This window comes from Athene cunicularia (genome assembly GCF_003259725.1).
Source record: "Athene cunicularia isolate RWA chromosome 13 unlocalized genomic scaffold, athCun1 chr13_part1, whole genome shotgun sequence".
In the NCBI taxonomy this organism is placed as follows: Eukaryota; Metazoa; Chordata; class Aves; order Strigiformes; family Strigidae; genus Athene; species Athene cunicularia.
Window position 1 is genome coordinate 6,615,049 of NW_020799117.1, and position 16,415 is coordinate 6,631,463.

General features: G+C 50.1%; 3 protein-coding genes across 5 annotated transcripts in view; 2 read left to right on the forward strand and 1 right to left on the reverse strand.

The window, feature by feature from the left end:
• Nucleotides 1-868, forward strand: part of SYNPO (synaptopodin) — a 4,697-nt gene extending 3,829 nt beyond the window's left edge. Inside the window, exon 4 of the mRNA XM_026858504.1 lies at nt 801-868. Coding sequence (XP_026714305.1) covers nt 801-868 — 68 coding nt within the window. The remainder of the gene's footprint in view (nt 1-800) is intronic.
• Nucleotides 166-7,778, forward strand: MYOZ3 (myozenin 3). 2 transcript variants are annotated; one of them, XM_026857939.1, is made up of 7 exons: nt 166-557; nt 1,526-1,612; nt 2,024-2,178; nt 2,451-2,525; nt 2,626-2,773; nt 3,052-3,223; nt 6,047-7,778. In XM_026857939.1, exons 2-7 carry the CDS (start codon nt 1,582-1,584, stop codon nt 6,207-6,209), a joined length of 744 nt encoding a protein of 247 aa, XP_026713740.1. In that variant the 5' UTR covers nt 166-557; nt 1,526-1,581; the 3' UTR covers nt 6,210-7,778. The 2 variants fall into 2 exon arrangements, with proteins under 2 accessions (XP_026713740.1, XP_026713739.1); XM_026857938.1 differs by lacking the exon at nt 166-557 and having other exon boundaries at nt 1,144-1,612.
• Nucleotides 7,779-8,137: 359 nt separating this feature from the next.
• RBM22 (RNA binding motif protein 22) lies at nt 8,138-16,212 on the reverse strand. Of its 2 annotated transcripts, XM_026857935.1 has the most exons (12): nt 16,051-16,212; nt 15,409-15,462; nt 14,446-14,475; nt 13,263-13,395; nt 12,883-12,983; nt 12,571-12,743; nt 11,812-12,012; nt 11,140-11,304; nt 10,630-10,718; nt 9,961-10,092; nt 9,123-9,279; nt 8,138-8,321 (listed from the first exon to the last, which is right to left on the reverse strand). In XM_026857935.1, exons 1-11 carry the CDS (start codon nt 16,102-16,104, stop codon nt 9,149-9,151), a joined length of 1,263 nt encoding a protein of 420 aa, XP_026713736.1. In that variant the 5' UTR covers nt 16,105-16,212; the 3' UTR covers nt 8,138-8,321; nt 9,123-9,148. The 2 variants fall into 2 exon arrangements, with proteins under 2 accessions (XP_026713736.1, XP_026713735.1); XM_026857934.1 differs by having other exon boundaries at nt 8,138-9,279; nt 16,051-16,211.
• Nucleotides 16,213-16,415: the final 203 nt, after the last annotated feature.

Consider the following 16,415-nt stretch of genomic DNA (forward strand, 5'->3'; position numbering starts at 1 on the left):
CCCCCCCACTCCATCAGTCACCACAACCTGCCTTTGCCACACAGTTGTAACTCAGAAATAAACTGCCGTTATCCCACCCGGCCTGGCCTGCCTGGCTCCAATCTGTCCCTGAGGTGGCCTGGGCACATGTGCCACATGGCCACCTCCTGCTGCTGCTGCATGGCCACCATCCTGGTCCCCAAGTGTCAGCCCTGCTCCATGCCAGTGTGGTGGCATCCCAGTCCCCAAGTGTCAGCCCTGCTCTGTGCCGGGGTGGTGGCATCCCAGTCCCCAAGGGTCAGTCCTGCTCCATGCCAGGGTGACAGCTTACTGGTCCCCAAGGGTCAGACCCGCTCCGCCCCCTTTCTCAGCCAGAAATAACTGCTGTCCCGTGGCCGGACGTTGGCATCTGGGCTGGAGCCCAGCAGGGGTTGGGGCGAGCAGCAGGGAGCCTGGGGGTGCCACAGAGGGCCAGCTAGAGCCACTGAGTGCTGGTGGCTGCAGCTTGGCGTTGGCCTCATCCCCAGCACAGCAGGAGAGCATCTTCAGTCCCTGGCGACGGGCCATCCCCTGACCAGGTAGGGGAGGTGGGGTCCCATGCTGGGGTCAGCAAGTGGGTGGGTGCATGGGGCTTGGGGACATCCCAGCCTTGGCGATGGGGACACTGCCACCGTGGGGGTCAGGGTATGGTCTCTCCAGAGAGGGGGCATCCAGGAAAGGATGGGGTGCAGGTCCCAGGCTCGCCGTGCAGAAGGTTAATGTTGAATTCAGCTGGCAGGGAGCTGTGTGCTGGGGACCTGTGGGGACTCCCTGCTCTCCAGGGTTCTTCGGGAAAGGTGCACAGCCTCAGCCTGAGCAGAGGGACGTGAGATGCATCAAACAGGGCTGAGCCTAATGCCACAGCTGTGTGGGAGGGTTCTGCTGTGGGTGGGCAGCCCGGGGGGCTCAGGCCAGAGCCGGGCTCCAGCTGCCTTCCCCCCATAAAGCTGGAAGCTAAGGAGCAGTCCAGCCCTGTAAGTGGGGACAGTGCCCCCGCGCCCCATCTCGCTGCTGGCTGGGCTCACCAGCTCCCCGGCAGGGTCAGGGTTGCAGCCCCCGCACTTGGGGCCAGCAGCTGAAAATAGCTCTGCTGGGGCGGAGGTGCTGGCGGGGGGCAGGCAGGGTCCCTGCTTGCCCGGCAGGCTGCAGTCAGTGGCTGCTGCTCTGAGGGGGCTCAGGATGTGAGGACACCAGCTTGCTGTGGGCAAAGACAGAACTGGGGATGTTTTCTGCCCTAAATAAAGGAAAAGAGAAAAGATGATAAGCAGGGGCTGACAGGTGGTATGCTTTGGACATTTCCCTACATCTACTGAAGGGAATGGAGAGTAGCATAGGGATGATGCTGGCCAGGGGGGGTGTTCAGGGATGATGCTGGCCAGGGGGGGTGTTCAGGGATGATGTTCTCTGGGGGAGATGCTCAGCCAAAGCCTGGTCTCTCCCTGTGGCACACCTGGGGCTGACACCTCCCCATGCTTGTTGTCACTTCGGGGCTGCCTCTCTCTTCCAGCCAGGCAGGATCCATCCCTCTCCCACAGAGCTGCCCCAGGAGCACGGCAGCAAGTGATGACCATCATGAGATCAGGCCCTGAAGACGGTAAGGGGGTCTGGGGGTGCCGCTGGTCCCAGGGCAGTGCTGCACCTGCCTAGGGGCCAAACCCAGCTCTGGTTGAAGCCACTGGTCCTGCTCCCCAGGGCCACTGTGCCTGCTTTCTTGGTCCTCTCTTGTACTACAGCCCCAAGGGGCAGCAATTGCATGTCAAAGGCTGGAGGGGTCCATGCACAGGGGCAGGAGAGGCTGTTTGAGCCTCTGGAGCTGAGAAAACTCCCTGACAATTCCCCACACCGAGGAAACACCAGTCCCTGGTGCAGCTCTTGGCATGGGCACACAGCCGAGCCATGCGTCAGGGACCCTGGCGAGGGCACACGCTGTCCTTGCACTGGGCACGGGGGTCCCCAGCACTGCAGCAGCCTCAGCTGTTGCTGTGCTCTCCCCCGGCCTCTCCAGCGCCCCAGCTGGACCTGGGCAAGAAGATGAGCACGCCACAGGACCTCATGATCGAGGAGCTCTCCCTGCAGAACAACCGCGGCTCCCAGCTCTTCCAGCAGCGCCAGAGGCGGATGCAGCGCTTCATCTTTGAGCATCCCAGCGGCTACAAGGAGGTGGGTCTGTAGCTCACCCCCTGGCTCCGAGCGGGACAGCCCTTCCCAGCTCTCACAGCCTTTGCAGGGAAGCGATTCCCGGCAGGGCTGGGGGTCTCTCAGCAGGGCAGCCATGCTCAGCTGCCCGCTACACCGAGATGAAGGGAGAGGAGAGATGGCTTGGTGGGCTGGGCATGGAGATGGGCAAGCGTCAGGTTCTGCATCCACTGAAGAGCAAGGGGATGGCACTGGTCCCCCCTGCACCCACCAACCCCTCTCCTCGCCTCCTGCAGTTCCCAGAGCCAGGGGCAGGTGGCTTACACCGCACAAAGAAAGGTGACCCAGAGGGAACAGCAAACGACTGGACGGTGAGTAGGTGGAGGAAGCTCTGAGGTGCTTTCGGCAGCCCCCCAAGTCCTGACCAGGGCAGGGGGAGCTCCCTGTGCTCGCTGACTGTCCCCTCCACAGGCAGGGGAAGATGCTGACGGCCAGCAGAGTTATCACTCCGAGCTCCACGTGGCAGCATCGCCTCAGGGCGGCCCCCCTGCAGTGCCCAAGAAGACAGAGAAAGTCTTGCAGATGAGCAAAATCCTCAACCCAGATGCTCTGGCCCCGGGTAAATGCCACTTACATCCCAAAGCCAAGGCTGTTGCAACCTCAGTAATTGGGGCTGGAGGAAACGAGCTGCCGCCTGCTGAAGGGTCCTCCCCAAAACTCTCCCACAGAGTTTTTATATATAGAAATATAAATATTTATGTTATATATATATATATATGTAATCCTGACCCCAGCAGCAGGTCCTTCATGAGTTCCCAGCCTCCTCTCCCCTCCTTAACACATTGCCCCAGCCCAGCTGCAGCCACAGCAGCCTACACTGTCTCTCCCCCCATGCAGGATACTCAGGCCCCCTCAAAGAAGTCCCCCCGGAGAAGTTCAACATCACTGCCATCCCTAAGGGTTACCGATCCCCATGGCAGGATCTCCTCCGTGACAAGGACAATGCTGTTCATGGTGAGAACCAGCTGCTCACGAGACCCTCTCCATGGGACTTCAGGAGCTTCAACAGGTAACGGCGGCCAAGAGCAGGCACCGCCAGCCTGTCCAGCCCTTGGCCAAGCCCTTCAGCTGCAAGAAGCACCAACCATCCTGGCAATGAAACGCGATGGTCCATGCTCGCTTTATAAACCCCAGGGGAGCAGCAAGGGCTAAAGTTGCTCTTTTCCTGCTCAGGAGCTCCTCCGTGGCTCCTCTGCAAAGGTCCTGCCTCCAGCAGCTCCCCAGATCTCCTCTCGGCTCCACCACTGGGCTCACACAGCCCTAAGCATCTTGATCTCACTGGGTAGCCTCAGGGATGAAATTTGGGAGGACTAATTCTCATGCACATGGTCCTGGAGAAGGAATGGCTGCTGTTCGCAGCCGGGCTCAGCTCTAGGCTGAGGGGAGGAATGGCACAGACACTGCCAAGTCTCTCTCCTCTCTCCTAATTTTCTTAAGGTATCCAAGCAGCTGCTGGAAGCGGTGGGGGTATAAGGTTAATCTTCCCACAAGGTGCTAAGAGGTCACCAGATTCCTTCCAAACACCTGCTTGAGACTGACGTCTCCAGGCCAGGGAGTTTCTGGTGGCTCAGCCTGTCAAGCTCCATGCCCTGCAGCACCTCCAAATTACACTGGGGTCAAGGTTGGGACCCTGGCATGGAGACTGCCAAGGAAAATCTCCTTTCCAGGACATGGAGATCTGGTGGTAGCAAAGCACCAGCAGCCCAAGGTAGAATAACGAGAACTGAACTTTTAAGGTGAACATCATCCCAGGGAATGTGCAAACTGAGGTTCTCCTCACTGAAAACTTCTTTCATGAGGATGAAAGTACATTAGCCTTGGTAGCCTGCCCAAAGTCACCTTCCAGTAGGCAAGCTCCCACTGGAACTCCTTACTGGGACACAGCACCGCTCCCCATCAGACCATTTGCCACTGCACCTCTGCAGACAGAAGCTTTCCTGAGCCCCCGCTGAGGTGGGATTTGAGTCGTGGGGGACAGGACTTCTGTGCTTGGACTGATTGGCAGGAGGGGGACCCCAACCCCTCCGCATGGAAACGGCATCCCGAAGGGCAGAGACCAACCCGAGCACCAGCAGAGCCGAGCTGCTGCTGCCACCGTCCCTTCGCCACTCTCCTCCCCCTCAGCCCAGGGGCTTTGCTGGGCGAGGGGCACAGCACAAGGCTGCTGCACACTCAGCCCCACCATGTTTCCCCTCCCGCACCAGTGAAAGCACGATAGCACACTGGTCCTCACTGGAGTGGGGCTGAGGCAGAGAGGGAGGAGGCGGCCGGGTTAACAGAAGGGACAAGAACCCACAGGCAAGCGTGGGGCTGCGTGAGCTCTTCCCTCGGGGTCTCCTTCCCAGCTACTCAGCCATCTTGAGCTTTCCTGGAGCAGTCACATCCAAGGAGGTGCCGTAGGAGGAGAACAACGAGCTGCTGCAGACACTTGGCTCTTTTCTTCCAACATTTAGCCATGTTCCTGCCTCACTATTTATTTATGGACAGGGACTGAAGCAAGGGCATGTTTTGAATAATGCTTTACCCCGTACCATTTCTCCCCTCTCACAGGCTGCCTTTCTATTTAAAGTCTTGAACTGTTATTTAATACAGATGGATGCTAATTTAACACCAAGCCTCTTGCCACCTCCTCTAATTCTTCACTGAGGCATGAAGATTCAGAGAGCCAATCTGCATTTAACTGGGCTTTTCATGATCTTCCAAGCTGCTGGCTTTTAAATCACTTTGCAGTTCATCAAATACCAAACTGCAGAAAAACAAGGTTTTTGGAACAAATTGGCTAGCGAAAAGCCAGAAGTCTTGCCTAAAGCTAGGTGAATCCCCACACAGCTCACATGGGTCACAGGGCAAGGGCAAGTTCACCACTCAACAGCCACTGCATTAGGGCAGGCTGATTTATTCCCAACTTTAAACGTTCAGGCTGTGATGCAAAGACCTTCAGCCACCTTGCTACAGTGTGCTGTCTTATGAGAGAGTGAAAGCCAAGCTTTGGAAAGGACTGTCTTTTTCCAGAAGGGAGAAAGTTTCTGGAACAAACCTCTCTCATTTACCTTTCCCCTCATATTTCTCCTTTGTTGCAAAACAGTGCCACGTTACTCATGTTCAAGCAGTGCTTCCCAAAGCAAACATTCCCAGCTCTGCCTCGTTGATAGCTCAGTCTCCATGTGCTGCTCCAAAACCAACATTCTTGGCTTTTTGGGAGCTGGCATTCTCTTCCCCAGCCCCTTTCCACATTTCTCCAGAAAGGGATGGCAGCTCTTGCTCCCACGCTGCTCCTTCTGTTAGTCACAGTTCAAGAGAAGCTGTCCCAAAAGGCAGCCAGGAGCCAGGGCCAAGAGAAAGACATTTGCCTGCACATGTGCTAGAGAGATCAGGAGGCAGCACCATCAGCCCCAGCCCTCTGCAGAGCACAGTTATCGTGGACAAGTCACTTTCTAAAGACCGGGGGGTTGTCACCATCACCTGCTCTCCTAATCTAACCCCCTTCATGTGCAGCGCATCCCTACTGCTGTCGGCAGAGCCATCAAAAGGTGACAGTAAAGGTAACAACAGGCTCCCTCCCTCCCTGGCACAGCCCCTGATGCGCAAGCACCAAGCCCCAGGCCTGCCAAAGCTCAAGCTGCAGTTGATTCTGCACAGGAGAAATGCCTCCCTGGGCTAGCAGAGGCTTTCACAGCATCCTGGGGAGGAAGAGGAGGGTTGGCACTTGTTGCAGGCATTACTAGGTTGCTGCTGGGCTTGGTTAGTAAATCCAGACTTGCTTTTTCTATCACTTTTGCGAGATGCACAACCTCTCCTCGTGACATGGTTTTTGCTTCCTCCCGTGCCACAGGACTCCCACCCCGTTTGACAAAGCGCTGCTCAGCGACCTGTTCCCAGTGCCCACCGTGGAGCTGGATAACCTGAGCGTCCTGGAGGTGATCGCCCACAGGCCCAACTTCAACAGGGTGCCACAGGGCTGGGCGCGGGTTCTGCCGGAGAGCGACGAGCTGTAGCGTGCACACGCTCCCTTCGCCATCGCCACGGATGCTTTTCTCGCTAGATTCCAACGTACTTCACAAGGTAGGGGAGAGGGGAGGAAGTATTCTTCCTGAAAGCTAGTGGTCTCAGGTTGTCCTCAGTGGGATTCAAACAAGCTCAAGTCTGGGACCATTTTGAATTCCCCTCGTCCCAGCCATCGTCACAAGGGCATTTAGTGCTAAGCTAACCAGCCAAGCTCTCGTCGTTAGTGCAAGCAGATCCCTGTAAGTTCCCCTACAAAACATCCTGGACAGACTGTCCTCTGCCCTGCCTCGTGGAAAATGGCAGGACCGCCAGCTGCCATGCACCAAGCTGTCTCCCTGCTTCTTCACACAAGACCTGCTCTGACAGCTGGTGCCTTTGCAGAGAAATTCCATCTTCATGATAACTTGACATCTATCATTCCAGTCGGGATGGCGAGAGGAGGTGATAATTGAAGAGCAGCAGCAAAACAAGTTACCAGAGGCATTGGCATGTTAAAAGCACTTACCCTGGCCTTGGCTAGACCACAAAAATGAGTGAGGAACGGGGAATCTGCCTGTTTACCAACAAAGCACAACCATGATTTATGGGAGAGGAATGCTGGGAGTTGGAAGCTTGTGCCGTTTCCACAAGCTACTGGCTAGCCCTTGGCAGCTGTATTTTCCCCTTCCTACTGCTATTTGCATGCCTTGCTTAAACGTCTAAGCCCTCAGATTCACTTACGCCAGATTTGCTTCAGAGAATTGGTCACTAAGGATCAGGCCCTGCCTGGACCCACTGTAGAAGGGCACAAGTCTGAAGAACCTGCCAGCGTATTCTGGCAATGTTAGCATCAGCAGGAAGGAAAAACAGGGCAGCCAGAACTCCAGAGCAAGGGCAGGCTTCCCCGTGAATGCAAAAATCAGCAGTGAGGATTCAACTACGCAGAGGTTTTCAGCAGTGACACAGTGGGACATGCAGCTAACACCAGTCCACAGGACAGTCACCAGAATATCTGGAAAACCCTGCTGACAAAAAATATTTAGCTTAATACAGCCTTTCTAGAGTTGCTTCTGTCAGGTTCTTAATGTCACCTTTATTTAATCTTGTGAAAGCAGAAGCATCAGGATAAAAGTTTCTTTTTCCACCACTGTTGTTAAACTGGGCAAGTAAATTTGGTGGCAAAAATTCAGTTAACAGCTGCTCCCTTGGGCAGTGTATTTGCCATGGCGTGCAGACAGATGTGCAGAGCAAATCTCACACAGGGATTCTGCTGTCACAACACACCATTCAGGCAGGAAACTTTCACCGCTGTGTCCTTCCCCCAGAAGCAGGAGGGGACAAGCAAATGGAATGAAAAACAGTCTGTTCCTTAAAGATTAAGAATTGCTGATGTTCGGCTGCTGTCCTGTTCCAAGCCCATCTCTCTCCTCTTTGTCCATCAGCTGAAGAACCTGTGTACCCCTAGGGACCTGGCTGGAAATAATAAATAAATTGTGGTAACATAAAGCCTGCTTGCATTCGAGATTGGTCTGCACGGTGCTCACAGGCCCTGGTGGCAGAGCAGCAGCGAACACTGTGGCACTCCCACATCCACCAGCAGGCTCCTGCCTGTCCTCCAACACTGCCCAGGGACGGCTCTTACCCGACAAAAGCTAAACTGATCCCCTCTGCCCCCAGCCCAGCACTCTCTGCAGAGACAGACAGCCTGCCTGCCTGCCAGCCACAGCCCTGCTGTGCCACACCAGCTCCAGCAGCCCAGCAGGGCCCAGCAGCATCACACATAAAACAAAAAGTGGACCTGCTAGCATTGCCTGCTCTGCATCTTGGCTTTGGCAGCAGCCAAATAAAAATCAAAATCCTCAGACGCTGGGCTCCAGGAAGCAGGGTCTAAGCAAAGTGTTGCAAAATTCAAATATTTTAATGTTTGGGTTTTTTTTTAAAAACAAGCAAATGAAGCTTCAGAACAGGTCCCATCACGTTTTGCTTTACAGAAAGATGTCCACAGATCCACTGCATGAAAGCAGCAGCTGACATACAGATAAATTAAAATCCTCCAGACACGTGTACATACATCTTACTCAACGGCAGGCTCCATGCAGGACACGGCTGCTCCTGGGCAAACACTATAGTTGGAGCACAGAAAGAAAAGTTTCATGTCTTATCGAAACAGTTCACAATTTAAGAGGAGACTGTATCCACAGGCCTCGAAAGCCTCAGTTGTGCTCCAAACATACCCTGGACAAGCTTGCAGCTGCACCGTGTCCTCCCCCCACAGCCCTCACCAAGCAAAAAAGGGGAACTGCTAACCTGCCACTGCACCTCAGGCTGTGCTACCTGGGGGCTGCTCCTGTGACCTAACACTTACCTTGCTCAGCATGTGCACGATTAGGTTGGGTTGGGTGTTTTTTAAGCAAGAAGTCAGGCAAACAGAGGGAGGAAAATTCTGTGGCATTAGTAAGGCAAAGCCATGGGTTTGGCACGTCCGATAAGCTTGTTTTTCAACTCTTATTCAGTCCTGGTTTAATACCCCATTAGAATAATAAGTCATTAGTTACCTGACAGAGTCTCCGGTTACATTTAAATAGTCCACAGTGTTCAGACTGAGGATATCAAAGGGGCTTGAAGGTTTGGTTTTGTTTTTCCAGACATTTATTTCAAAAGTGTGCCAACGGGATACACAGATAGCACTGTGACTCTGGTGTACCTGATCCACAGACTCCCCGACAGCCCTCCTGTCTGTCCCCCACCCCCCCAACCCCCCCTTCCACTAAATGAAAGACCTGGGATGTATCAACAATCCGATCAGCTAGCGGAGACACGGAGCTCAGCTTGCCCAGTGTCTGCAAGCAGGGAAATAAGGCTTCTCTAGCTCACCCACAGCTCAACATATGGTGCTACCATGGTAACTAGAAAATAACATTTACTTTAACAACGAGGGTGGCACGACGTGCTAGGGGCTGCTGTGCTTTCCCGCGTGGGCACCCATCCTCTGGGGATCTTGAGACGGGTAGTGAATGGGCCCCGGGGCTCTCATGAAGGGAGGCGGGGGCCCCATGGCGTGGAACATGTGTGGTCCAAAACCTGTAGAAACAAAGTTGGCAGCTTCAGACAAAGCAACAGAACAACCAGTGTGGATGTGTTACTGCTTGAAACTACTGACAGAAAGCAGCTGGTTTACAGCTGTGCCTTTGAAAGGTGGACATCTCCCATGATTCTTCAAATCCCCAAACTCCTTCCCCTCTTCCCAGTACAACTGGGGGCAATCCTCACCCAACACACATTCTGGGGGGACTGGACAGGTCTCTGTAATGAAAATCTAAATGCTTTCTACTCAACTGGGGAGAAAAGCAAATATATCCACAAGAGTCTGACATCCCATTAAAAAAAAGTGTCTCTGGATAGATATATATATACACAGCCAAACATAGGCTGGCATTCAACCAGCTGCAGAATTACCCTTTGAAGTTCAGGTTCATGTGGCATTTACACAGCCAGCAAAAGCACTGAGTAGGTCTTAGTACCAGTAACAGGGATCTCGGACATGCCTGAGAATTTGCAAGTGAATACATACCACAACAGGCAGCTCAGTGTAATTAAACTGTGCTGACAGCTCATTTTAGATCATCGGTTTACACTGTATGATCAGGGATGAGGAAAATCAACTCAGGGCACGCATCAGTGCTACAGCACAGCTGAGCAAGGAGGACTAGATCGTCTAACACCAAAGTCAGACACCCCCACTTGAAGGGGAAACACAAGTACCTGGAGGCGGTGGCGGAGCAATGCCAGGAGGAGGTGGCAAGGCAATGTTAACCACAGCTGGAGGGCCACTTGGAGGTAGGTTGAAGTAATTTGCAGAAGCCTCCTCTTCTGCAGCTGGAGGAGGGGGGAGAGCTGCACAAAAAGTACACAGTAGTTATGGAAAATCTGTCAAGATACATATAGGTATCTGCCTTCGGAGAGCAGACACAATTAGTTCTTCCACAACAGCAAACTGCTGCTACTCTCACACATATGAGCTGCAGTGAGCAGCAGGACCACACTGAAACATAGAACAGTCATCATTTCTCTTCACTCAAAACCAGCTTTGCTTTTTCCATCATACAATGCCCGGTGGATTAGGAAAACATAAACCAAGCCTTGAAAAGTGTGGGTTGCCAGTATCTCAGACCTAAATAACTTTAATTCAGTTTTAACTTTTCACTCATCACCAAAAAAAAAAAAAATCTTTTCACCATGAATTTGCTTCTCAACAAAGCTCAACTTCAGTCCAGCTGGATCTGCTGCAAACCTACTGTATGTAACTGGTCTGGGCTCACCAGTGCCTCTACTGTCCTGAGCTCTGCTACTGCTCTCAGAGGTTTAACACCAGCCTCTCTCAGGGAAGCAGGTCAGCACTAAGTGTTTCAGAGATGAAAACAACTCCCTTACCTCCAGGAAGTCCTGGAACTGGCTCCAGCTTTATCCCGGATTCTGTGGTACCTTCCTTGTCCTTCTCCTTTCCTCTTGCTGCCTGGGATCTAAAAATCAAGAGAAAAATTTGAGAACAAGGATGAGAAAAGGTAGGATAAGCAGATATTCACAACACAGTAATTTCACTTTATCTAATCCAGATCCACTGCTTCAAGTCAGAGATGAAAAATTCACAGGACATCAGACACAGCTGGTACAAAGCATGCAAAAAGCACCTACAGGAGATGGATTAGAAACAAAACTACAGAAACTCATCCATAACCCTCAACTAGGAAATAGTTTACACAATTTGTGCAATCTTCAGCCCAGATCCCACTGCTGAAAGAAAAACAAACTGTAAAAGGACCCCATTTACCAAACCAGTAACTACTCCAGCATAACACCCACTCCTGCTGATCCAGACTGCACCAACTGAGCAGAACACCTTGTGGCAGTATCCTCATGGCTTCCTTCCTCCCCCACACTCACCTTCCCCATTTGACATTGAGCCTGCGACCATTGACAATGAGTTTGTTGAAGGACTTCTCAGCTGCCACTTCCGCAGCTTGCCGGGTGGCAAACTGGATGAAAGCACACTGCTGCCTCTGTACTACAGTTATCGTCCGAATCTCCCCAAACTGGTAGAAGTGATTTCTGTGGAGGAGAAAAATACGATTATGAAACCGCACTCCTCCTAACAGCAGGGTACATAGCAGAGTAGGGTCTCATCACATGCTGTAATAGAAATGCTCAGATCCTTTCTTTTCTCCATCATCATTCAGACTAATCATTAGGAATCAAGTCTCTTGTCCCTCTGCGCAATTATGGAGCAATAAAAACACTGCAGCAGCCTTCCTCAGCAGCTAGCTACAGAGAGGCTGTGGGACTTCCTTGTAAAAAGCATAACACACTATCCCAAACAGCTCAGAAGGATGATTAATCTTTAAAGAGAGAAATTTTAATCAAAGCTTTTGAAATGTGCCTGTTTATCTGTTCCCCAACAAGCTGGTATGTCTCTGCACTTGCCCAACAACTAGTTCCCCATTAAGGAAAACTGAAAACCAGGTTTATTTTTTTTCCTTCCAAGAGAGATTTCCTCACTTGAAGATGAGCAGTAATCAAAGTGTCAAATAAAAAGGCAATACAAATTCACCAACACACCTGAGATCCGATTCAGTGATGGTATCTCCAAGCCCTCCAACATACAGTGTAGTAATAGTCTTGTCATCAGGAGGGTCTAGACGCGGCATGGTTGATGCTCGTTTCAGAAGTTTATCAGCCACAGGATCATTAATTCCATAGTAACGATCTTTGATGTTCTGATCAGCCAGAGGATCATCTGGATCTGTCGGTTTCTCGTGTCTAAGGTTCAGCAAACAAAGTGTTTCATAACACCAGTCACAGCTGCATCAGATTAACATAACTGCTACCTTCCCTTCTGAAGGCCTCTGGTCTCTATGCTTCACATAAACATGCCAAAATGGAACAAAAAGCCCCCAGAACTTAAGTTGCATCCAGGACTGCCTCACATTCTGAATGAATGGCACTTCTGACAGCTCAGCATTTAACACTACAAAATACAAGAGCTGGATTTCAAATGGCCTCTTGTTCAAACACAAAGATCTCTGATTGAGGGGACCGACGCCACAAAGGAGAAAAATGAACTACACAGGAGAAGAGCCGCAGTCACTGCTGCAGCAGGCAAAACACTACAAGATCACGCAGCTAATCCCTCTCAAACCAACTCGCCACAACAAAGATTCATTCATTGGCACTGCGTGCCAACGGAATGCAAGTTCCACACTGACCCCAGTCACAGTGTTGTTTTCTGCCCACTGCAGCATTTCCTGTTCTTCGAACCCCAAGGGGAGCTGTATCTGACCGCGGTGAACAGATCAACTGTTTAAGCTGTGTCTGTACCTGTAGGGACACTCCTCTCCTCTCTTGCATTCTCCTTTTACCCAGAAGGAACAGATGTGAGGGCGGTTACGTTTATAGTAAGGGGTGGTCCGAGCCAGCTTCAGCAGCATGTCGCTGGTAGAAGTAGCTTTTCCTAGCGCACCAACTGGTCTAGTGCCATCAGAATTGGATATCTGAACGGTAGTTAAATCACAAATATTTATGTATATATCATATTTGAAAACTAATGCACAGAATCAGAGCTAACAAATGATTTTAAGATAATCTAGGGCATTCCTCCCCTTGCCCATGATTATAAGTATACTTTCTCACCTCTCGTTCCATGTTTTGGGTGTAGTACTCTTTATTGACATCAGACTTAGGCATTTCATCCTTAAGGGAGAGTCCTGCATCCCGGACTTGGATTGGCAAACCTAGAATGAAACAAACAAAAACCCCAACAAATTCACATGAAAGAGAAGAAATAGTTATTGCAACTCGCACTAGACCAAAATAACAAATTTACTGCTCAGGGATACCATGCTGCCCCTTATCCTCAGAAGAGATGTGATCATCAAGACTTGTGCTTCTCAAAGACTGCCCAGAGACAACCGTGTTGATTACATGCACACATTTAAAAACATTTCACAGACTTTCATTTCAGAGGTAAGTAGACCAACTTCTTCTCTTAGTTTACTTTTTTTGGTACACACCATATTCCAGGTCAAGCAGACAGGTTTGACAGACGTTCTTCAGTTTGCTGCATGTCTGGCATACTTCTGTTTTCTTGAAACGCATACGAACACCAGGGCACCAGCGGAATACTGTGAAAGGCCTGGCACAAATCTGAAAGACAAAGTCAATACTTGTATCGCTGTCACACAGCAATGAAGTTACCATTCTGGTTCTTGCGTGGAAACCTAGTCTCCAAAACATTTCTAGTCTCTTTAAATCTTAAACACAATTTCTTCATCCTATGGACAGGACTCAGACCTCAAGTAATATTTGTTTCTATTCGGTGCCTTACACTGACAGGAGAAAGTTTTAGAAAGGTTTTCTCTTGGCTTTTTAAAAAAATTATTTATTACAATCACCTGAATGCTGAAAGCAGATCTACTCAAAGGAAAAAGAAATTCTCCTTCATTCCAGGTGATGTCAGTCAAGAGCTATTAAAGACAAATGACCCATTATGTGTAAAGTGGTCACCAGCACACCAACAAGCCCAGTGAGAGGGTATCAGACTTTTGGTCCAGGAGACAACTACTGCTCTCTACCTTCTCTAGTGGAATGATGCATCTGCTTCCACTGCACATACAGTCTGCAGATGGGAGGCAAGATTTCAACACATATCCTCTCCTTACCTCAGATGACAATTGATAAAAGGGGCAAAACACTCCTTTAATTTCCCTCAGTCAAGAAAACACTAAATATTTTGTGTGCTCTCAGAAATAAACACAGCTTATTTCTTAGACAGCTAATACAAATCACCACACAGCCACGAATAACATATTCATAATAAAACCTAAACTCCAATTATTTATGCACCACTTAGGAGTAAAAGCAAACTCACAAGAGAAACTAGAAGATCATTTAAAATGCTGAAATACCTTCAAATATAGCACAATAATATTCACAAAACCTGAATTCTGATAAACATGAGCCAATTGTAAGTCTATCTGAACAGTCTTCAATAATTTTACTATTTTAAGACCAACTGACTTTGTCTAACAAAGCAGAGTAATTGACCTAAAAACTCATGTGGTTACATAAATATTTTAAGTTGTTAACCCAGATAAGCATTTTTCTGAAGCTGACAGGTTTTTTTAACATTAAAATGTATTATTCCTAGATGTACATCAATTTAGACTTGCTTTCTTCAAAAGACAACAAACATACCTTGCATTCTTTTCCGTATTTTTCTTTGGTCTGAAATATAATTTTTAAAAAGTTATCATTAATTCAACATAAAACATGAAACATATCATTGATATTACAGAACAGTGTTATTTTCCTAATTATGCTGCATTTAGACTCACCTACCCATGTGTTTTGGGCTTATGCTTTGGCAGGTCAACAAGACAAAAAAAAAGTCTAAAAAACTCTCAATCCTTTTTGGTTTAGAAACATTCATTAAAAACACAGTATTGGAAGTCTTACTTCATGTACTGATGAAAGGCAAAAATGAAATGGAATATTAACAGCTTTTTTAAACAAAGATGATGTTACATGAAATAAACCATGAAAATAAGCAGCTTTTGAAATATCACCTACACTGGCAGCAAGATTATGTTTCACAAAAATATCTTAATCTCTGTCAGCACACTTGGTGGAATAGAAATGTGAAGGAAAGATAATTTAAATGTAGGTCATATACAACTCAACTGAGCACAGAAAAGCAACATAAAATGGACTGACAGAGGAAACCAAGGTAAACAAACAATGATTTAAATTATCTCTGAGCAGTCTTCATAAGACAGTTATAACTTATTTTTACAGGTGCGTATTTTTCACAATTTAGAAACTATGCTAAACTATTTAGTATTTCAGCAGCCCACTGTTCTCCATGTTGCCAATTTACTAGTACCAAAGCTGTTTTCTAGTATTTCCTACACTCTGGACATTGGGCTATGTCATCTTGCTCTCCTTTTTGACTAATTTATTCTTAAATTGCACACCTAATGCCATATCTTCACAGACCAACAACGGCTGAAACTAAATTCTGTTGTGCAGAACCAACTAATGAGAAGTGCACATCCACCTCAGCATCTCCTCCTGCAGCCAGGCTTATTTCAGTCCCCAGACCTCAACAGTTCATGGCCAACACAGAGGAAAGGACCGCAGGGTCAAACAGGCACATACCATTCGGATATACGGGTTTTCTCCAAGACATGTCTGGCACAGAATAGGGAAGTCCTGAATTGAGTAAGATGAAGGAAAATCAGAAATTTGCAACAAACTCTATCATCACAGCAGCCTTCACCAGACTGTTTAAAAGATGTAAAAAAAATCTCATTTAAAAAGAGTCATTGGGAAAGCTGCAAGCTACAACCCAAAGCCCGTTTTATGGAAGAACCACAATCTTCTAGCTGCTCCGGTCTGAAGTAAAACTCAGAACAAACAAAAAGCATATTCTTGAGATGTTCGCTCTTCAGCGACCCGACTGCAGCAGATGACACCACCCCCACACACACATTATCCCTCAGCATCTATTGTTTGCACTGGGCCCACCCAGGAAAGGCCTCAGCTCTACGGGAGGCGGCCTCGGGCGCAGGACGGGCCCAGCTCAGCCCTCCCAGCTGCCGGGAGCCCTCCCCAGCTATCTGACACCCCAAATCCCGGTAGAGAGACGAGGGGGGGGAGCGCCCCAAGCAGCAGGCTCCCTTTGCCAGCCAGTGCTGCCCATATGGAGGCCCCGGGTAACCCCAGCGCGGCCCCCGCCCTCCTCACGGCAGCGACAGGCCCCGACGGCAGAGACCCGCCGCGCTCCTCCCCCGCGCTCACCGCGTCCTCCCAGTTCTGCCGGTTGTAGGTGTTGGAGCCCAGCGACGTCGACATGGCGGCGGGGCCCGCGCTCCGCTCCGCGACCCCCAGTCACCGGAAGCCGCCGCGCCGCTCCGCCACGATCCCGGCAGGCGGCGGGAGACGGAAGTGACGCCACTTCCGTCAGCGGCGCACCGGGGCGGAGGAGAGCGAAGCGACGCGGTGACGTCAGCAGAGCGCCGCGATGACGAGCTGGGGGCACTCTAGGCACGGCCAACCATAGAGCTCAGCTGAGAGGGCGGGAATGGGCGAAACCACCGGGAACGGGGAAGGAGGGCGAGACCACCGGGAAAAGGGGGAGTGCTTCGCTTTTTTTTTTTTTTTTT